The sequence below is a fragment of the Mesoplodon bidens genome (assembly GCF_964165515.1).
Source record: "Mesoplodon bidens genome assembly, chromosome: 3".
Lineage (NCBI taxonomy): Eukaryota > Metazoa > Chordata > Mammalia > Artiodactyla > Ziphiidae > Mesoplodon > Mesoplodon bidens.
Window position 1 is genome coordinate 148,674,190 of NC_138178.1, and position 22,862 is coordinate 148,697,051.

The following is a 22,862-nucleotide window of genomic DNA, read 5'->3' on the forward strand; positions in this document are numbered from 1 at the left end:
CTAATCCTTTTAAGGAAAAAAACCGAATCCAACTACCCTACGTGTTTGCCTTACACAGCCTGGACTTCTGATTGTTCACTTGTGAAAACTGGAGTGAATAAGTCTTTACCAGTTCATTTACATGTATGTAGAGTCACCCTTCTTCGTGGTGGTCTCTTCTCTTCCAAGAGCACTGTTTTCTTTGCCCTTCTAAAACAGTCATCCTATTTCTGACAAGTATTTTATCGTTATCATCAGTGGTGGTAGTAGCAGCAGTAATGGTATATTCAGAGAACCCTGAACCCCCTAGTGGTAGAACAGGCTTCAGGAATCCACTGGTGCCGGTACGAGAAGCTTCCGTGAAAGGTCCCGAATGATAAGAGTCTTATCTATGACGGTCTATTATACTTTGATGCCCTCGGGAGGACATGAAGGTGTTGGGATCTGTCTGGGCTTCTGAGATGTAGATGAGCAGGAGAAGTTAAGCACAATTCACCAGCAGAAATGAGGCAAACAAAAGCCCTGGGAAGGTGGGTATCCAACATCTGCCCTCCCTCTCTTCTTCCTTCCCATCTGCCACATCTCCAAGCGAAAGCCTTTTGAAGAATGAAGTGAGACTTCTAGCTCCTAGACTGGTGACATGAAAGTCCCCTTCTTACTGGATTTTACTCTTCCTTCCCTGGAGAAGGAGCAGTTGCAGGTGATGAAACTTCCCTTTTCTGCTGGACCCATGGTTCTTGAAGCATATAGACTTCAAAAGCCAACTGGTCACCACTAAGCAAGTAAAATACAACTCCATTCATTCTGATTCTCCCAGTTACAAGTGTACGCTCCTTCCAAAGGAGAAGAGCAGGTTCTCAATGTGCAAAACGGCTGGATTATATACGACCTCTTGAAAGTTGTAACACTGTCACAGAACAGCCTTCTAGAGCCAGCTCTTAAAATTACATTACCTGATCCACAACTGAGGTTTAATTATTTGCTAAGACTCTTCAAGAGTTTGCAAATAAAACCAGTACAAGTCACTTTAAAAAATTCAGAGCTTATGAAATTAATAATTCCTAGAGACTCCCTGAGTGTGTCAAATAATTTCTACAGCCCCAAATTAGTTTTTATCAGTTAGAGTACTTTTATATTTGTGAAAGATTATCATGTATGATAGGACCATTTAGATTTCTTTTTTCTTAGCTCTGCTCAGAGTAAATATAAATTTGTAACCACGTATGTGAATCTATTTATGGCTGGTGCTAAAGTAACAAAACAGCAGGTTGATTGTGGCAAAAATGTAAGTATTTCTATTAGGTTGGCCTCCCTAGGCTACTGCCCACTGCACTGCCTGCCCATCCTCCAATTCTCTAAGATACTGAGCTTTCCCTCTATGTCCATAAAAGAAGGGTAACACCCTCCTCATCGCTGGTGGGACTGTCATGTCTGGAAATGCAATGTGAGTCCGAAGGCTCTATGGGCTGCATGCTCATTGCTGGCAGTGACTTAAAAAAAAAAATGGATGAAACTAAAAATATGAATCGGGGCTGCCAGCACTTACCCTGCACCAGACACTGCTAAGCACTTTATGTGAAGTGTCTCACTTAATTAAATACAGGCTTATCCTCACCAAAGCCCAGGGTCTTAACTGGGAAGGTGGACTTTCTTCTGGAAGCTTTAGGGGCATTAACAATGTCAGATTCTCAGAGCTAGGATCCAGGGAATCCAGACACATGTGGCCCTCCCCAACCATTGACATCTCCCCCCCGCCCAGTGCAGCCCTATCGGAAGGTATCAACCAATCAATCAGCCAATCATGCAGTGACCTGGGGGTGATGATAGTTGACTTCCGGTTGCCTTTCTGCTCCCCCCACCCCGCCCCACTTACATTTCGGCTAAGTAGCCCTGCATTCTGACAGCTTCCTAATTACTTCTCTCTCTTCTGCCCTGTCCCTGAAGTTGAAGCAATACACTTGGGAAGCCTCGTAGCCGCCCAGGGCTACATCTTTCCAATCTCGGACCATGTTCTCACCATGAAGGATGACGGCACCTTTTATCGCTTCCAGGTAGGGATGCAGCTTGTCCTCCTGAAGAACCTTTTCTTCTCATCATCATCTGATCTCAGATTAGAACTACCTAAAAAACTGACAGTATTTAAGGGAGCAACCCTTACCTCCCACCAGCACTGGGACAACCAAGCGAACTTTTGTCTGGGCCATTTGTTGCCCTACCCGCATAGTAGTAAAAATCCCTCACGGAGAACCTACTATTCACTGTGTGCTTTACACATTATCTCCTCATTTATTCTGAAGAACAAACTTTGGGGGGATTAATGTCTCCCATTTTACAGTTGGTAAAACTGAGGTACTTGGAGAATTAACAGGGCATTGAGTAAATCCAGGGGACAGCCTTGATTGGAACCTAGGTCAGCCTGATAGCAGAGTCCTCGATGTTTCTACTATATCATGCTGCCTTCCTGGTGTGCAGTTTCTGTTCACTACCTATTAACACTTCCCAACCATTCCCACTCCTCAGATCCTGTCCCGCAGTGAATTGGAGCAGAGGATAGGGGGTTGTGTCAAGATCTAACCAAAGGGTTTAGGAGTGGAGTTCTTCAGACAGGGTCGAAGGATGTCTAAGTCTGCTCAGCTGCCATAGCAAAACACCACAGACTGGGTGGCTTAAACAGCAGAAATGCATTTCTCATGGTTCTGGTGGCTGGAAGTCTAAGATTTTCAAGTAGGGTTCAGTTTGTGAGGAGAGCTTTCATCCTGGCTTTCAGATGGTTGATTCTCACTGTGTCCTCACAGGGTGGAGAGAGAGAGAGAGAGAGAGAGGTTGTTAGCTCTCTGGTGTTTCCTCTTATAGGGACACTAATCCTATCTGATCAGGGCCCCCCCCCTTATGATTTCATTTAACCTTAATTACTTCCTTACTTCACATACAGTCATACTGGGGGTTAAGGCTTCATCATAGAAATTTAGGAGGATACCATTCAGTCCTTAGCAAAGGGCAAAGGAACTTGGGGCTTGTGCCCCAGCAAACAGTGCTAGTCTGACTTCTGTATTAGACTTCTATTACCTCAGGATAAGAAGTTTTTGCCCTGTAAACTGTTTCTCATTTTTGCATTTATTTGGCTTACCTCAGGTTTCATTTCTCAACACATAGATTAAAATGTTGACTGGCCTCTGCTGCATTAAGAACAGGAGAGAGTTAGCGTGTGGTGTCAGCACGTGGACAGAGCCTGTCATAGGGAGGGGTCCTCAGTGGGTGCAGGGGAGGGCTGCCCCTGGGCCCCAGGCAGGGGAGGGCAAGTGCTAGCGTTCTGAGTCCTGACACCTGTGCTCTTTTGCAGGCCCCATACTTCTGGCCTTCGAACTGCTGGGAACCTGAAAACACTGACTACGGTAAGCACTGAATCCGCGGCCCACACTTAGTGTTACTCCTGGGAATGCAGAAGGCAAATCCTTGCTGTCTGGGCAACCATGGTGCATGAGGAGGAGGGAGGGTCTTTGCCCTGCTTAACCCTTTCTCATATTGTTGACATGTACTAAGGTTCCTGTTCCACATAATGATGAAAGACAGTGCACGCTGAAAGGTGCAGCCATTGGAAGGGAATAGGGGAAGGGAAGAAAAGTTCTATCAAGTGTGGCTAATGCTCATTCTGTGGGGCCATGGAGAACTGGGCTGGTGGCTATTGACCACTTCTTCCTGGGACAGGGTTTCAGGGAGGGCTGGATCAAGGTGCCACCTCCCCCTGTCCATTTCCTTTCTCACAGACTTGTTAAGACTTTTTAATAATTCATTGGTGTTTTTGATAGTCGGTCATTAGAGGGAAAGTGTAACAGACTGTGGAAGGGGTATACAAAAGTTACCCTACCTAAGAAAACAAAGAGTGGGTGAAGCTGGGAGCTGGGTAAGCAGGGAATTACCTCTGTCCAGGCAGGGATCTATTAGTCTCTTGCCATATTCTCTCCGTGAAGGCTGTTTAACACTTCTACATGTCAGTCTTCTAAAGTTACATTATCTCGATACTTCAGATAAAGTTGAGGTCCAGAGAGGCCCCATCCTCATACCTCTCACACTGTGTGCTACTTGTCTGGATGCCTGGTCAATTGTAAGCTCCATGAGGGCAGGCTGGTCCACCTCATTCATTCTCTTATCCAGTGCACAGTGCATGCCTGAGGCATGGTTGGCACTCAGTAAATATTTGCTGAGGGTTCTGGTTCTTTATTAAAGGTGATTAACAGACACTCGGTAGACACAGCAGAATTTGAACTCAGATGCTCGTTTCATTCTGTCCCTCTGCACAGTGCCCTTATCACCAACTCAGCTGCTGGGGCAGCCCACAGCAGCTCTCCTTGGGACTGGTGCACGTGATGAGACCTGCACCTCCTCCGTGGGTTCTTTGAAGGATGCTTTTCACAGGAAGGCAGAGCCAGCTGCAGCTGGGTGGTATTCTGGGGAGCCTGTCCCTGAGACCTTGTGATAAGCTATACCCTCTGGATTATACTTCTGAGGGATGGGGAACCAGCCATTGGGAACAGTCCTGAGGATAGAATTCTGGCGAGTCATTGCCCTACCAGGCTACAGTTGTTCTGTTTTCAAGTCTGGAGCACAGCCCTGATGTAGAGGACAGGTCCCTGTGACTGTCTCTCATCAGCTGTGTGCAGGCACCACTGCGGGTCCCTCTGGAACTGTGCTGAGCCCTAAATGATGTGATAAGTGGGTCCAGCCAGGTTTCTGGCTCAGAACGGAAGCAGCACTTGGCTGCTCATGAAATAAGTGCTTCTGGGGCTGAAATACTGCTCACAAAAGCCCAACTTGGAATTTGAATAATTGTAGCTCAGTTCCATACAGCAGCCATGTGCCCTTGTGAATATGAAAACCAGTATTTTTCCAGGCAATGGAGAGCGTGGGAGGATAGTGGGACCAGAAAACTGAGGCCAAGTAAGATTCAAACATTTACTTGAATATAAACCCACAACCATCAGCCGTCTTACCCTGCATACAGCAGGGCACAATTTCCCTTTCTCTACAGATTTTTGTAATTTTAGTTGTGCAGTAGGAACAGGGATGAAAATAACAATTAATGTCAGGCTCTCCCTGAAGCAAAATTATTTTGAATTCCTGTACCTCCATTCTGGCAAGTCCGATGGAGAACTTAGAGTGCAGGATGCAAATTACTCATCGCCATTTCCAGTTTAGCCAGAAAATCAGTATTTTCCAAGAGATATGTCAGCACAGTGGGCCCACTGTTGACTGGCTCCACTGGCTGTGTGATCTTGGCAAGTTACTTAACCTCTCTGTGCCTTAGAAATCTCATATTAAAACCAGAATAATAATGGTACTTGCCTCTCAGTGTTGTTCTGTTCATTAGAAATGGGTATAAGTTTAGGTGTATGGCATGCAGTAAGGAGTCAGTAAAAACCATGGTGGTGGTGGGCATTATTACCTCCAGGGTGATGCTCGATCTTACTTTTGTCGTGGTAGCCCTCTTGCCAGAAGGGATGTGACACCAAAGCTAAGACTTCAGAATAGACATGGCTCGGATTGAGGAAGAACCAGGAAGCTTTCATTCATTCAGCAAACGTGCACTGGTCACCCACTCTGTGTCAGTTGCTCTGTCACAGATCTGAGTGAGTTATATAGGCTTACCCTCCAAGCATCCCGGGCTGGGAGAGGCAGCATGACGGGGGCAAGAAGAGGATGCTGAGGAGTCTGATCTGAGTACTCAAAGATTTTATGTTGATGAAGAATGATTACGAAGGTTGAATAATTTGGAATGGGCAAGTTTATAAAAAGGCCTTCGTAGTCAAGGAGAGACGTTTACAATAGATTCAGCAGCTTTAGAGGGCCATTGTGGGTCCCCAACGATGGGGAATAACCTGCAAAATTCCCTCATCTATGAAATGAGGCTAATAACAGAACTCACCTCATAGGTTATTATGAGGATAAATAAGTGGACATTTGGAAAGTCCCTAGAACACTGCCTGATGCTCAGTAAGCTCCATACATGTGGTAGCTGCTCTGCTATTGTGGTGATTTCCCCAGACCTGAAATACCGCTTGGCACATAAGAGGCACTCAGATTTTTAAATGGGTGAATGAATGAATCAATGAATGAGTAAGTGGGGCAGTGAATGTCATAGTGGAGACATCCCTCTGAACTAGACCTCAATTCTAGTTCCACCTCTACCACCAACTAGTCCATGGGTAAATCACTTCACTTCTCTGAGCCTTTAATTTTTCCATCTGTGAATGAGGTGTCTGTACTTGATGGTCCCCAAGGTTACTTCCAATGCTAAAATTCCATTGTTCTAAGAAGTAGTTAGAGGGTACGAGGACAACAGAGAAATAAGTGATTTATATGTTCCCTAGTTTAGGAGATTGAGGTTAATTATGATGGCACTAGTAAAGACAGAAAGCTTGGAAAGGGAGTGAGTTTTTTAAGGACGTTGAAATAGGATACGTTCAATACTTTTTAAATGTTTAATTGCACATGTAACACGTTAATCTATTGACTTTATAGAGTTTTTAATTGTGTTCCGTTTTCGTCGTGGTAGGATGCTGGTGAGATTGAGATGGCAATGAGATGCCAGCGTGAGGGCAACAAGACAAAGATTTTTCAATGAGAAATTACACATCCAAGAAAAACCAACATCTGGGCTTAAAGCAAGTCCCCTGGATGCCCTGTTTGAGGACTTGGCTTTGTTGCCAGTGGTCACTTGATTAGTTAGGTGTCAGAGGGAGCACTGTTGAGGCACCAAGGAAGTGCAGACAGACAAGCCCCAGGGAAGGTCTGTGCCAAGAGGAAGGTCCCCTCAATAGCTACGTGCTGCCTTCCCAGTTATGGTGAACCAACTGCCCAACCTGTGATATTAGCTGTACAGGAAGGGGGCCGCCAGCATTTGATCGTGTAGCTCGTGGTCATCAGTAGAGGTACTGGCTTTGCCTTCCGCTCATGGTACTTTACTTCTCAACTTAGCTGGCCCATTTTGAGCCAGATGGGTTGGAAATTTCTTGGGATGATTCTTTCTGCTTAAATAAAAACCAAATCTGGGTTACGCTTTCCTGAGTTTCACATTTGGCCAATACAAAATACTGTCTGAGGCAACATCGTCAAAGCAGCCGCCACCCGCGCTGACCTACACCTCTCCTGGGTCATTGAGACCAGGTCTGCTGGGGCTGGTGACATGCCAGGCTTCCTGCAGCAGGTTGCCCCAATTCCACAGGCTGCCTTAGTTGGTGACAAAGGAGGTACCTTGTAATAGAGGAGATACCCCCTTATCTGACACAGTGCAGAGCTGTAGCTGTTTGGTTCATTGGAAAAGTTGGTGAGTTGGTATGAAAAAGTGATACATACATACCTTAATGACCTCAAATTAATGTAAAATATACAAAGAAACATTCATTCAACAGCCTTTTGAGGTAGAGTGAAAGATTCTCTTTGATTATCGTTCCCCATAATTTGAGTTTCTTTCTTAAATAAACCACACTTAAACCATCCAGATTTGACATCTTTAAAGTGCATCAAGAATTTCGAAAATACTTTTAAAGCAACTGTATGTTGGCCCCGCTCAGATTTCTGCTATTTTTTCACGTTTTTTTCAGTTCTCTCACCTATACCAAATTCATCAGCAATTGTCTTAGCTGACTCTCCTTTATCAGGTTATTCAAAAAACATTCAACTGGATCGTCATTGAAACAAAAATGCTCTCTCTTTTCCCATTCATTTCACCAGTGCATGTAATACTAAGTGAATGTACATTATTAAAATAACAAGTATGCCTAACATAAGCAGGTTTGAGAACAAACACAATTGACTCTCACCCACAGACTCGACTGTGTGAGCAGAGGTGTGGGCATTACAGAGTAAGCTGCTACCAGAAGGCTCCAGCATATCGTAGGCTGCATCAGGAAATTTTTCAGACCACACGGAGGAGGTCGGTTAACCCAGCAAGGAGTTGACTAGAGTTCCTGGTATAATTAAGTTGTCAAACAGTAGGTCAGCCCTGGTCTTCTCCGACCTTCCCTCCTGGTCATTCTATTGTTCATTCATACCATTCATCTGTTATCTCCCCTGGGTCGTTCTACTTGGCGCTAGAGAAAGAAGGAGATACCGAAGAAGCAGAGGTAGGAGAGGAAGTGATGAAGGCCATGTTTGAGGAAGAATATCCTGGCAACTGAGGGCTAAGAGCCCTTCCTGAGCCCTTCCTGACACCTGAATTGTCCTCCCTTTCCACTGTCCACTCATTCCACCTGGCAGGCCAGGCCCTGGTGCTAGGTGCAGGGGTTCGTGCTGAGCAGGACACAGCCTCTGCCCTGTTTGGGGAGAAACAGAGTGAGGAGGATGAAGGGGGTTGTCAGGATTGGAAGATGGTGGCCCTCATCTGATCCTGACCTGCAGACAGATTCCCAGAGGTCAGGTGTCATGGCTTCCACGTAGAAACGTATTCTTGACTGCACAGGGCTGGGCACATAGAGGGGAATGGCTGGCTGGATGGATGGTTGGCTGGCTGGATGGCTGGATGAGTGGATGGATGGATGGATGAGTGGATGAACAACTGGGTGGATGAATTTACGATTCCACCACCCTGCTGGGTTTGTATATGTTGTAATTTCTCTTCTTCCTTCAGCCATCTACCTCTGTAAGAGGACAATGCAGAATAAAGCAAGGCTGGAACTGGCAGATTATGAAGCAGTAAGTATGATTATTTTCCAGGAAAGGTATGGGAGGAGAGTGTAGAATACCTGCAGTTCTTTCTCAGCTTGTATTTTTCCCTTTTTCCCTCCCCAACCCCTTCAGACAGTGGAAAGACAGTCTCTTCTATTTTCCCTCTTTTGTTCTCAGCTCCTCTTACCATCATGATAGATTGCTTCTTTAAATAAAGGAATCTCAAAACTCAGCAATAAAAAACTCAATTAAAAGTTGGCAAAGGACTAGAACAGGCACTTCACCAAAGAGGACACAAAGATGACAAAGGTGTTCACCATCATTAGCCATTAGAGCAATGCAGATTAAATCCATGGTGAGATACTGTTACACACCTATTAAAATGGCTAAAATTAAAAGGACTGATAATGCCAAGTGCTGGTGAGGATGTGGTGAACAACTGGAGCTCTCCTGTATTGCTGGTGGGAGTGCAAAATGGTGCAGCCACTTGGGAAAATGGTTCAGCAGTTTCTCATAAAGTTCAACACACACATACTCTACAACCAAGTAATCCCACTTTTACATACCTACATACATACCCTAGAGAAATCAGAACTTACGTTCACACAAAAACCTGTACACTAATGTCCATAGCAGCTTTATGTGTGATAACTCAAAGCTGAAAACAACTCAAATGCACTTTAACAGGTGAATGATTAAATGAACTATGCTACAGCCATGTAATGGAATACTGCTCTTCAGGGAAAAGGAATAAACTATTCATCTAACCACTTGGATGAATATCAGAGACATTATGTTGAGTGAAAGAAGCCAATCTCAAAAGATTTCAAACTGTGTGATTCCATTTATGTGACACTTTTGTAAATACACAACTATCATGAGGGAAAACAGATCAGTGGCTTCCAGGATGCATCTATAAAGAGATACCAGAAGGGAGTTTTGGGGGGTGATGGAACCATTCTGTATTCCGATTGTGGTGGTGGTTACATGAATATATATACATGTGTTCAAATTTATAGTACTATACACGAAAAGAAAAAAAACAAATTTATTGTATGATAATTTTTTAGTTTAATATATGATAGGTTTTTTAATTGCATCTTCATACCTGATTCACCTGTGCTTGGCAGTAAGTGCAAAATCTAAGGACCAAATCCAATCCAGAAGATAAGATGTATGTCAGATGGCAATATACTCTCCCAGCTTTCCTCCACCTCCACCTTCTTTACAAAGTGTGATTTCTTACAGAAATTGGAGACCCAGCCACACTCATATCCATTCCCATTTAACAGAGCCAAGGCACAGAGAACTTGAAGATTCACAGATAATGTTTTAAATGTTTAAAATTTGGGGTTGCAAACTCTTTTCCCGAAACCACACTTTGTATGGGTCACAGAAAACCTAGGATACTGGCCAACTTTTCTTATACCCTCCAGAGGAGGTGTTGCTGAGCCATGGAATGACTGAAGAGCTGGCAGCTAGGCGGAGGGGCAACGTTAGGGGCAGTGAAGAATCCTCCCCTGGATAATCCAGCACGAATAGCACCTCAGATCCACCCACCTCCCCAATGTCCCTCCTACTTTTGCTGTCTCAGTCTTCCAAACCAAGCGTGAGGCCCCACTCTACCAAACTTTGTCACCCTTGGTTACCTACACCCAAGCCCACCAATGCACTGAGCCACCATTCCCCTCTCTGCAGCCCAAGGGGAATGTGCATGCCGTCAAGAGAGCAGGACCGGTGCGTGGCCCTCCACCCTGTTTGATCCCACTGGCATCACAGGACCTGTGAATGGGGGGAGAGAGCAGTGCAGGTTGCAGTGCAGGAGTTTACTGGGAGTGTTAGGACCTGGCTAAAGTTTACTTATCCAAGGGAGCCGTGAAACATAAATCTGTTGGAACGTTATAATTTTCCCCAGCATCCCTAGCATGGTGGTTCTGTGGCTCTGAGCATCTTAGGCACCCAGTCCCTGCCCTATCTGCCCTTGTGCACCAGCAATCACCCCTCTTCTAGAAGACTGCTCTCTGACTCTTTGTGCGCCCAGTGCAAAGTGCTTTAACTTTGGCATGACTACATCACTTCCTGAATATGACCTACAGAAACAACCCAGATGGCAGAAGCATGTGGCCCCTCCATCCCATGTCTCCCTTCCCTGTAGTTCCCTTGTTTAAAAAAGCTCCTAAACGGAAACAAGACAGCACCAACTCCTGACATATTTTATTCTGTTTTCTTTTCTCTTATCCTACAATATTCTGCTTTGGTATTTGCAAAGAATATGGTGTTAAGATGTTCTTTCAGGTTGAAATTCTGTCTAAAAGTGGTTAGAAACTAAAAAGACATTTTGTTTTCAAAATTCAGTAATTTTATTAACTTTTTCTGATTACATCATCCCTTTGTAAAAACAACAATTCAAACAGCAAAGAAAGGAGAGAAAATAGCCTGCAATCCTTCTCTCCTAAGCTTTTTTCTGTACATACCTTTTTTTTCTAACAAGAAAACTTGAATCACACCACAAACATTATAGTGTAAGCTGCTTTGTCCAGTCATATACTGTAAGGATGTTGAGAATCTTTCCATATCAGTAATAATCATCTACATTCTCATTTTTAATGGCTGCCTAGTATTCCATGGTATGACTGTGTCATTATTTATGTAACTGCTCCCCAGCTGACTGACATTCAGGCTTTACCAGCTTTGCTTCCTGTGAACAGTGGGAAAATCTAAGGGACAGTTTTTTTGAGGTACTCGTACAGCAAGCCTTGGTAATAACTGAGTTCACGTGTGTTGGTCTTCAACCAAAGCTCCTTTTATGTTAATAATCCACTAATGAAGGTAATCAGTTAGTGTTGGCATAAGCTCTATGAAAATACACAGCATAATGTGGGCTCTCGCCCTGCATTCCATCAGGATTAGGCGGGTCATTAGGGGACCTGTCAAACGCCCCTCCCCACCATCCTGTTGTGCTGCTAGGCTACTCTACAGGCTTCGAGAAAAGACTTCTTCCCTCTTCCTCTAAAGATGACCCTGGATGCCTTTTCTTTCTTTTTGTTTTGGGGTTTTCCTTTCATGACCATCACAAACCTAGGCACTCCCTTCTTTCCCACTTTTGAGTCTGGACTTTCAAAGTTGTTAATGCCAGGTCCTCTGGGTTCTCCTTCCCTGCCACCTTCCTAGCCCTCTGCTTGCTGGAGGACAAGTCTTGAGACATCCATTCTTGGTTTTGCAATCAGTTGCAAACACACCCCTCATCCCTTCCCTAAATCCTGCATGAACAACCACTACCAATTCTCCCTATCTTCAGTGGCCTTTATAAGTGCTGTGTGAGTCGTGTTCTTGTAAAACACACAAGAAAAGAGGAATCAGGGGGAACCACAGAGGCATCAGACTTAATGGGTGTGTAAATGAATATTAATAGTTCTGCTCTGTACAGCAGGGTCTGGTGCAAAGTCAGATTGGGTTCACATCCAGTGGATTTAAAGTGGGGCCCTACTGTATTGTTGGGAGTAACCAAAATAGATGGCTGCCTTGTAATAAGTATAGCTGTCGATGTGCAAACTTACGATGATTAATGCCTTCTTGTTGATTTTCATTTCTCATTAGGAAAACTTAGCGAGACTCCAGAGGGCCTTTGCAAGGAAGTGGGAATTCATCTTTATGCAAGCAGAAGCACAAGTAAAGTAGGTGAACTTAATAGAGACCCTTGCAAAGAGAAAAACACTCTCTGGAATTCAGAGGTGGTGTGAGAGTGGGGGTTCCTTCCATGGCCAGCCAGCTATGGTTAGTCACTGTCTCTCTCATGACAGCAACTGAGTAGAAATCAAGTTCAGGATGGATAAGTTGCATCTCTGTCACCCATGGCACTCTAAAGCAATTTCCAAAGCATGTGTTTCAGCAGGCAATGGGATTCCTCCCAAATGTAGAACTCTGGTCCTAAGAAGATGTACCTTATTCCCAAGGAGATTTCCAAATCTTCTTCTGTGCTCAGAGGCTAAAAACCATCAGACCCACTTTACTTGTTGGACTGGGAACTTCGTCTTCATAGGAAAACATACTGGAGTTTTAGGCAGGCCAACAAGTGGCCCCTCCACCGTATCTCCCGAGGGGAGGGGTTCAGAACTAATCAAAAATAAGGCATAGAAGTCAGACATTTGGAGTCTGAAATGTCAGATTGTTACTGATAAACTAGTTATAGGACATGATTTTGGATCTGTGACCACAGATCTTTACCCTGGAATTAAACATCCTGGGCAGAGCTGGGTATCTACAGGGCTGTCCCCACCTCCCTGTAAGTTTACTGCACGCAGAGAACAGGTGTCCTGAGAATAGGCTGACCCAGACAGGGCCCAGAAGGACCGACCTCAGCTTTCTAAATTTCTTTTATTTTACAATTAATTTAATTTATTTATTTAATTTTGGCTGTGTCGGGTCTTCGCTGCTGCACGCAAGCTTTCTCTAGTTGCGGCGAGCGGGGGCTACTCTTCATTGCGATGTGCGGGCTTCTCATTGTGGTGGCTTCTCTTGTTGCGGAGCACCGGCTGTAGAGCGCAGGCTCAGTAGTTGTGGCGCGTGGGCTTCCTTGCTTCGCGGCATGTGGGATCTTCCTGGTCCAGGGCTCAAACCCTTGTCCCCTGCATTGGCAGGTGGATTCTTAACCACTGCGCTACCAGGGAAGCCCCAGCTTTCTAAATTTCTTCTTTCAAGTCTGCCAGTAAGTTAAGTCTACAAGAGATGAAAGGAGGAGAAAGTTGGAGTGTTTTTCCCATATCCTTCCTTCCCAGCGAGTGTAGTGGAAATTCCTTCCTCTCTAAGGAGACAGGAGAAGTGGGTAGTAAATGTCCCCCACCCCACAAACATGGTCATCAACCAGATCCTTTTGATTCTGGGAAATGGACTTGCTCAGGTGCAGTTCTCTCTTGTCCTTTCTAGCAATGGGCTCTGATTTAGCTTCAAGTGATAATGGAAGAAATGGGACAGAGGAGGGGGTGGGAAAGGGATGCTGAGCTGGGAGGAGCTGAGTACCTTTTCTCTGGGCACCACTGGCACCTGAGCAGCCCCCGTGGGTCTTCAGAGGACCCCCTGTGCACTCTCTGGGCAGCGTGGGTGACATTGATCACAGGTACGGTCACAGATGACAATGACTTAAGGTCACTGGGTCCAGTGGGCCTCATGGTGTCATTGCTCTCCTCCTCCCTCTGCAGTCTCTACCTCCAACCCATGAATCCACAGGCCTGCCCACCACCCCGGTTCTCCCAGAAACCCCCGAGGGAGGTGGACACCAGACACTGGGTGCTGAGCTGCATCAGGAAGAGCCTTGGCCCCTGAGGAAGGAGAAAGCGGGAGGGTGGGTGAATAGGTGAGGAGGAGGCAGGATTGAGCCAGTGCACTCAGAAGCCCCCGGGAAGTGAAGAGGAGGGCTGATTTACACTTTCGGGATCACACAGCATCGAATGTTATAAAAGGAGGGAAAAGTGCCACTTTGTACATATACGGTATTTCTCGATTCACTTTTTTTGATGAACTCTGTGATTACATTATAATTGTGGGCCATTTAAGTACACAGTAACTATCACAAAAATCACAGGGTTATTATGACTTTATTTCAGTCAGTCCAATAAACTAAAGTACTCCCAAGAGAGCCAAGAACCAGCACTTACAAAGCAATTAATCCGAGTTACTTTTTACTTAGAGAGATAATATGAAGTAATACAGGCTTTTTTTTTAAACACTCGTATCTATGCGATCACAACATAAAGAATCTGTCTGTCTGTCTGTCTTGCAATTTGTACCTCCCCCAGCTGAGGCCAGAGGTATTTGCCTTCTGGATGTTGTCACACACTAGTGTTATTACTTTGCTTTTAGGAAGCCAGATGGTTTAAGTGACTTTTAAAACACACAATTGCAGCATTTTGAAGACATTTCTACTGACTCTGAATCTAAAGCAAACTTTCAAATTTGAGGATGAAACACTACAAGCCTATGGTTATATTCCTTCCCATAATTTGAATATGCAATAGTAGCCACTTTGATGTGGGGCATGTCAACAACTTATGCAGCTCTTAATAATCCAAATCTTAATAATTCAAATGGACAGCTGCATTCCTGAACCCTCATTAGGTTCACCCTGTTCATTACACATAATTGGTCATTTGCAACCTAGCTGAAAACAAGCTCTCTTACCATGTGTGGGCTTCTTGAGGTTACCTTGAGGGAACCATACACCCATATTGTACAGCTCTGCAGAAAGCAGGGACCACACAGGTGCCAAGAGCCCTGTGCACACTAAGCTCCTAAAAGAGGGAGAACAGAGCTGACACATGGATCATGGAGGAAAAACAGAATTAAAGGCCTCTGATTTCCCCTTTTTCACTCTTTCAGGATTGATCGGAAAAAGGACAAGACAGAGAGGAAAATTTTGGATAGTCAAGAACGAGCCTTTTGGGACGTCCACAGGCCAGTGGTGAGAAAGCTCTGCTTAGTTCTCTAAGTTTTACATTTTCTCTCTCCCTTCACTTAAAAGAAAAGACTGTCTTTAGCCACCAGGCATCTCACTTTTAAGAAAATTGCTAAGCTTTGTGAAATTGGTTTTGCCATTAATTCATATCATCTCAGTAGATTTTCTGGAATATAGGTCAGTTCCACCTTTTAAAAATTATACATCCATGCAAATATGAAATTGGAAATGGGGAGCTGTGGGAATTCCACCTGGGGACCTTTGGGCCCTGAAGTTTCCAGTCCTAAGTTAAGCAATTTCCATTCCTACTGTCATTCAATTCCAACTTCTAGAATATTCTCTTTCAAATGCAACCACTGTTGTTACTGTGGTTATGTTCTATGAAGTCGCCGAGAACACTGAATTAGCGGATGCTGAACCATTATCCTGAGAGAGATACAGGGTTAGGTTCTTGCAAGCCTCCAGTCACATTTTCATCAACCGATCAATACATAACCTTGTTTAAAGTGTGTTTCGGTTTACAGACACCTTATTTAATGTATATTGTTGATCACTGGCATTGAACTCGCAGCCAAGAGCACTATAGCTCACGCCTAGATGGAGCTTATCTAACATACCTATTTTCTCCATAAAGCACATCCCAGCCTTCCTGCACTTAGGAATGCTTGACAGCACATCAGCACTGGGCTTGGGCAAAATCACCAACAAAAACACAAAAATGTGTAAAACTGGTGCTAAATAGACTGTGCAAAGGACACTTGTTTGCAGCATGAGATGAAATAAGAAGGCACCTCACCGGGAACACGCAGGTCTGGCAACTCAACATTTTTCCTGCTCTGCGCACGTCCACAAATGACCATGAAGGCACCACAAGCCCTGACTTGGGGGTTATAAATAAATTTTAGCACGTAGGCAAAATCACAAATACAAAATCCACGAATAATGAGGTTTCATGCATTTCTAATTTCATATTACTAAAATAAATCTTACATTTTCCTCATGAAATGGAACTAAAACGAATAAACTATGTCAGCCTTCCTCAAGTCTGATTAAAAGCAAAACCAAAAAAAAAAAAAAAATTCCCTATCCTGATAGTGGAGTGGTTTTAGCTGGTTAGGTATATGAAAGAACAAAGACTCTGACTGAAGCCATCCACCAATTGAAATAATAAGTTTACTCTTATAAACTGTATACTGTACTCTCTACTTATCATCCTTAGGTAATATGAGGTAAGCTGTTTTCATTCATATGAGAACTCTGGAGGAACACATACTGTAGGTGAAACACCTTTGTAAAAAAAAAAAACTGTAAATGGCAAAATGGGGGTAGTCATGTATTATCTGTAATGGAAAAGATAAAGATGGGTTCTGATAGTGTCACTTGAGCCAACTTGGAATGTATGATTTTCACTTAGTAATTTATATGATGATTTTTTTCTCTCAGCCAGGCTGTGTGAACACAACAGAAATGGATATCAGAAAATGTCGACGTTTGAAGAACCCGCAAAAGGTTAAAAAGGTTCGCTAGTTTAGCTGCATTAAAAATTCTTGGGATCACCCTTCCATTTCCGTTACTGTTCAAATAATAATTTACTATTTGTAGTTCTTCCCTGTTTCATCCTTTGAAACCATATCATTCATTCTACAAATATTTATGGAGTGGCTGGTGTGTGCTTGGCACCGTTCTGGCTGCAGAAATATAGTGGCAAGTCTTACAAAGCCCACAGCCTGGTAGGCATGAGGCAAGCCAGCAGGCAACGGTGGGAAGTACAGGACGGTTCAGGAAGACCGGGAGGGTGCCCCAGACCGGGGGCTTCCCAAGGGTTTCCATAGCAGGCTCGAGGGTGCAGAGGTCTAAAGGGTAAGTAGCAGTTGGCTCTGGGGAGACAGCAGAGAGGAAGGGAAACATAAGGAACAAAAGTAGGGCAACACCACAGGCGAAGGCCAGCTTGGTACTTTGACACAAATGCAAGTCTTTTAATATCGCTAGGTCTCCCAAAGTCAAATCACCATCTCACCCGACTGTGAATGATCCAGTGATCCTTTGTGTTTCACTATACTGGAAGGGGCAGTGGCTCTCTCTCCTCTATCAATATATATGTGACATGACATATATATCAACTACTTGAATTTACTTATATATTTTGTTCTTCATTGAGATATTGATGCCCACTGTATTATACTTCAATGTTACTCTTAAAATGTCCCCATTTAGTCTTTAAAGGCCCCCTAATTCTAATATTCCAGAATTTCATGGAGCCCACATGCACCCTGAGCCTTTCTTGATTTTATAGATTTCAGCTATAAATTGCATACCCTTCAGTGTTTTATTTCTTTCCCAGAACAAAGATTGTCTTTAATCTGTCTCTAACAGAAGGAACAGATTAAAAAGTAGCCATAGCTGTGGGCAAGTGGAAAATCTGTGTCCAGAAAACTGGCCAGCTTAAAAGGAAAAAATCGGAAACCCTGCCATCTCAAGTTTGTACCAGACAGGCATGTCATCTGTTGACAAACAGAAAATCTAGAGGGGATCTTTATCTTCCTGCATAATCTTCAGGAATTGTTCCTGAACTTTCCTGTGTCTCAGAATCACCTGGGGCATTTGATAAAAGTGCAGGTTCCCGAACCCCATCCATGAAGATTCCGATTCAGGAGGTCTTGGGTAGAACTCGGCAATGTACCTGTTTACCGAGTACCCGAGATAACTCTTTGCAGATGGTCTATGGACTGTATTTGGAGAAACACTGATACACAAGGAGACCATTTAAGCTCAGTGAAAGGAAGGATTTTCTAATAGTGGTAACTCAAAGATAGACCAGCTGCCTCAAGAGGCAGAGTTCCCATTATTGGAGAATTTCAAGCAGAGGCCACTCACTTATTGTCAGGATGTCATGGAGGGGATTGGAAGCATCAGATGAGCGCTTGAACTAGCTGACCCTTCGGACCCCCTTCAACTCTGAGGGTGCGTGATTCAATATTCTTGTTTCTTCTCTAGTCAGTGTACGGCGTGACTGAAGAATCCCAGTCGCAAAGCCCAGTGCACGTCCCCAGTCAGCCAGTCAGGAAAACTACAAAAGAGGACGTCCGGAAAGAGGTGAGTGAATGGGCTACTGCAGTCTAAGGAGGAGGTGTCACCAGCTTGAAAACCTTTTGAATGGCCACCTCTGGAGGCTGAGTGAGCTTTGAGTTCCTGGAAAGCACAGTGGAACCCAGCTGTGGGTGACTTGAACCTTTGGGCACTGCGTGTGAATAATTCACGGAGGCTCGAGAAGACAAATTCTCCACCAAGTTACTCCAGCAGTTACTAGAAAAGGACATATGAGTTACCCCAACACCATGGGCTGACTGCCGTAGTCGGGTTTCCCCCAAGACACTGTGGGAGCTGGAGGCAGGAGGGACTCGTGTCACAGCGTCCTTAAAATTGTATTGCACTTCCAGAGTAAGCCAGCTCAGGACCACCAACGTTATTGCTCTGATTCAAAACAAAGGTTGACAGATAAAGCAAACCCTACCCACAATGCCACTTCAGCATGATTTGGTTCCATGTTATCTTCCTTCATGATGAGGAGTTAACTAGTCAACCCAGGTCACAGACAATGCCTAATTACATTACTGCTTTCCAGGGGTTCACTGGTAATGAAGTGACTTGACTTTACATTATGCTTTACTGGCTTCTAGGGGGCACCCAAAGGCATAAACTGTGAGGTGCCTTCCCTTGACAACTTTATTATTGAGTGGGGAAAAGGGAACAGATGTATGGAAAATAGCTACTCTGTGCCAGTTAAGTACACCAAGCACATGGGCATGATGTAGGTGTGAAAGTTGGGTAGGAGATCACTGGAGATTAGCCAGACCAGATCCTTATGGTGTGTGTGTTACCTCCATGCTGTTGCTAAGCTTTGTAGAATATTTACTATATTTAAGTTTTCATTCACTTCTGGGTAAAGAAGATGTGGCACATATATGCAATGGAATATTACTCAGCCATAAAAAGAAACGAAATTGAGTTATTTGTAATGAGGTGGATGGACCTAGAGTCTGTCATACAGAGTGAAGTAAGTCAGAAAGAGAAAAACAAATGCCATATGCTAACACATATATATGGAATCTAAAAAAAAAAAATGGTACTGATGAACCTAATGGCAGGGCAGGAATAAAGTCGTAGACATAGAGAATGGACTTGAGGACATGGGGTCGGGGGAGGGGGAAGCTGGGGCAAAGTGAGAGAGTGACATGGACATACATACACTACCAAACGTGAAATAGATAGCTAGTGGGAAATAGCTGCATAGCACAGGGAGGTCAGATCCGTGCTTTGTGACCACCTAGAGGGGTGGGATGGGGAGGGTGGGAGGGAGACACAAGAGGGAAGAGATACGGGGATATATGTATGCATATGGCTGATTCACTTTATTGTAGAACAGAAACACAGTATTGTGAAGCAATTATACTCCAATAAAGATCTATTAAAAAAAAAACTTAAGCTGTAACACAACACAGGAGAATATGTGATGTAGGCTAAATTGTAGAGTGTGTTTCTTAGTGTGGTAGGAATTTCCAAAAGGGCAACATGGTTGCTGGAGTGTCGAGTTGGAGGGCTAGAGAAGTCTGTCCAGAGGAGGTGTTTGGACCTTGGTAGAAATACAGGTTTGGGGTTCCTGGGGTGAAGGGGGGGAAAAATTCCAGTTTGGTCTTAACACTTCCGTTCTGCCTTTCCCCAGATAACATTTTTGAATGCACAGATTGACAGGCATCGTTTAAAAATGTCCAAAGTGGCTGAAAGGTATGTTTCCCCTTAATAATATTACTACTTTCTTCTAATTTAACAAAGGAGAAATGTTACAGGGTTATGGCTAACAAGTGTGTACCAAGAGGCAGACCACAGTCATTTCTTAAACTGATGGGTGAAAAAACCACAGACCCTGTGTGAATACAGCTAAGGTAGCAGACCTCCCCTGAGTGATGTCAAGAAATGTTCTGTTGCTAAAGCTTTTGGGGGGGGGGGGTGGCCGAGGGACCTTGTCAATCAAGGAAGAACATCCTTAAAAGCTACCTAATGCACTTTTACCTTCAGCCTCTTGATTAATTCAAATGGAATTGCTCCCTTTTCGGCTATAAAAGGCCCAGATTCACTTTATAAGGGGAAAGAAATTACGTATGCCCTTTGGGGTGCTGGCTGCACAAACAGGAGGGGACTGGTCCATCAGGAGGCGTTCCACCTCCACACACCATCAACTAGCCAACTGCATGGAATCAACTGTAAAGAAAATATGTGGGACCTCCAGCCTGGCTTCCGCCAGGGCCTTTGTGCTACAGTCTGCACCAGGAGCTGCTTCCACCTTGTTAACTCGTGGGAAACTCAATTTTGTCAACGAAACGGTCTGTGTTTGGACTCTCCGTGAAGAGGGGAGACCACCTGGGGAGTCTGTATGGAATAAATCTGAGCAAGCAGCCCGAAGCTGAAGGTTTATTCATCCATATGCTACTGGTAAAGCAATGACCAATATCTAAAAGCTCAAGGGCTTAAGCCGGGTCTTAGTATTTACTGGCTATAACAGTAAAGTGGGTCCTTTAAGCCCACCTCACACAGAGGGCTGGCTGTGTGTTCAACCTGTAAGCTTTTCTCTGCTGGCCCCTAGGTTCATCCACATCTTCTTTCTAGATAAATAACAGCAGATTGAGGCAAAGAAAACTCCACACCCAACTCCAAACCGGAATTCACACTTTGCCCTCAGGTGGCCAAGGACATCCCTGGATATGGGCTCGTCTCTTTAATGGCATCTTGTATCTATTCCAGGACTTCTCAGTGTCACGATGGACATTCTGGGCCGAATACTTGTTTGTTGCAGAAGGCTGCCCTGTACAGGATAAGATGTTTTGCAGCATCCCTGACTTCTACCCACTAGGTGCCAAAACCCCACCTCACAGCTTATGACAACCAAAAATGTCTCCAGACGTTGCCACATGTCCCTAGGAGGGGACAAAATCGACCCCGTTGAGAATCACTGATATTCCCATTTTCCCCAATGCACGTACTTGAGAACGTTGCCATGGCTGGAGCTCACATCTAGACGAGTGTTCTGGGGTCACAGGTTTAGCCTGGAGGCTGGGGAGCCACCGCACCCCACTATCATAATGTGGGGCTTCCGGAGTATAGGCTCTCAGGTTGCTTTTTAGATTGCACTGTGGTTGCCTTTGTCCCAGAAGAGTGCTTGTTAGTGAGATAGCTGGGAGGACCTTGATTCCCTTGGTGTCATAGCCTGTGAGGAACTACAAGCTTCTTTCTCTGTGAAAAAGGGACAGAAATGGCTGTCCTGGGATACTGTGAGGGTCAGAGCTAGCCTTGCAAGGGCACTTTAAAGTTGGCAGTCCTAGGAGAGCATGCATGCGGGAGCATCTTTCCCTGGGTCTGAGTGCTAGGGTCAGTGGTTTTGAGTGTGATCATCCAGGTGAATGAGGGGGTTAAGCATGGAGATTCCCAAGCCGTAGTGCTAGGAAATTGGATTCAGTGATTCCGAGTAGGTTGAGGAGCCTGCAGTTTGAATTCTCTGCGGTGGACTGACCAGGTCTCCAAGGATTTGGGGAAGCCACTACCCACCACTCACAGTGACCTGAGAGCTCACCTCAAAGGGGACACCCAGCTTGGTCTTATCTTTGGGGTGTAAGGAAAGATCCCAAACCAGTCAGCACGAGGGAGGCCAGCTGTGCAGGTGTGCAAGGCGGGAAAGGAGACAGCCACGGTGGGGGAGGGGAGCTGGACGCACCTATTGTTGGTTTGTTTACCACAGGGTACCATCTAATTATGCTTGAGAGGCTGCTCACACTGAAGAGATTATTCATGCCAGCCCTGCACTCCTCGATCCGCAGCTTGAAGCTTTCATGAGTCCCCACCCAGCAGAGACTGCACTTTATTCCCAGCAGCAATAACTGGCAACTTTTCAATGTGACACAAGGGCTTTTCATTAGAGCCACAAGGAAACCCCCAGATAGAGGAGGAGGGAGAGGAGACGGGTGTTAGCAGGAGATAAAGCAGCCTGGAGCCTTGGTCTCTGTCAGCAGCTCTGCGGGGGTGGGGACAGGGAGGTGGCGCTGGCAGCTGGCCTTGGGTGCGACTGCTCTGCTCGCCAGAAGTGACAACTGAGCTATCTCAGGTGGGCACCACTTCCCCTTGATGGATCTGGGTTCCCTGGGCCTGCTCCAGGTGATGGTGGGAATTAGCCAGAGGCCATCAGGCAAAGGACTGCAGCCCCCTGAGAACAGGTGCACATCATTTTTCACTTAGTTCCCTGAGAACTGAAATTGGGGAGAGGGCAAGAGGGCTGGTGATCATAAAGGTCCAGTTCTAAAAAAGGCAAGAGTCATGGCTGGGTCAAAGGGTGCAGGCAGACCCAGCTGGGAAGAGAAAAAGGAAACTTTGCAAACTGAAGGAGCAGAACAGAACAATTTAGGGGGTGGGTGGGGAGCCAGTCTTCTGGGTTTGGATTCTGCCTCTGCCATTTTCTAACTGTGTGACCTTGGGCAATTTGCTTCACCTCTCCCTGCCTCTGTTCCACCTCTTGAAAGGGGAGAGGGCAGTAATACTTAACTAATAGGGTTCATGGGTGAATCCACGGCAAGAGCTTGATCCAGTCCTTGACACAGCGCATTCAATGAACGTGAACGATTGTTATTATTTTCCAGTGTGGTGCTTTGGAAAGGAGCAGAATTGCATGAACTGGGTGTGTGGTGTCCAGAGGAACAGAGGGCAGGCCAAGGAATGAGGCTGGCCCTGCAGA

General features: G+C 45.0%; 1 protein-coding gene across 1 annotated transcript in view; it reads left to right on the top strand.

Moving 5' to 3' along the window:
- RGS6 (regulator of G protein signaling 6) overlaps positions 1-22,862 on the top strand; it is a 574,555-nt gene that overhangs the window by 473,827 nt on the left and 77,866 nt on the right. Inside the window, exons 5-12 of the mRNA XM_081227834.1 lie at positions 1,924-2,030; positions 3,320-3,371; positions 8,603-8,667; positions 12,238-12,314; positions 15,013-15,094; positions 16,532-16,606; positions 18,083-18,181; positions 19,809-19,870. Coding sequence (XP_081083960.1) covers positions 1,924-2,030; positions 3,320-3,371; positions 8,603-8,667; positions 12,238-12,314; positions 15,013-15,094; positions 16,532-16,606; positions 18,083-18,181; positions 19,809-19,870 — 619 coding nt within the window. The remainder of the gene's footprint in view (positions 1-1,923; positions 2,031-3,319; positions 3,372-8,602; positions 8,668-12,237; positions 12,315-15,012; positions 15,095-16,531; positions 16,607-18,082; positions 18,182-19,808; positions 19,871-22,862) is intronic.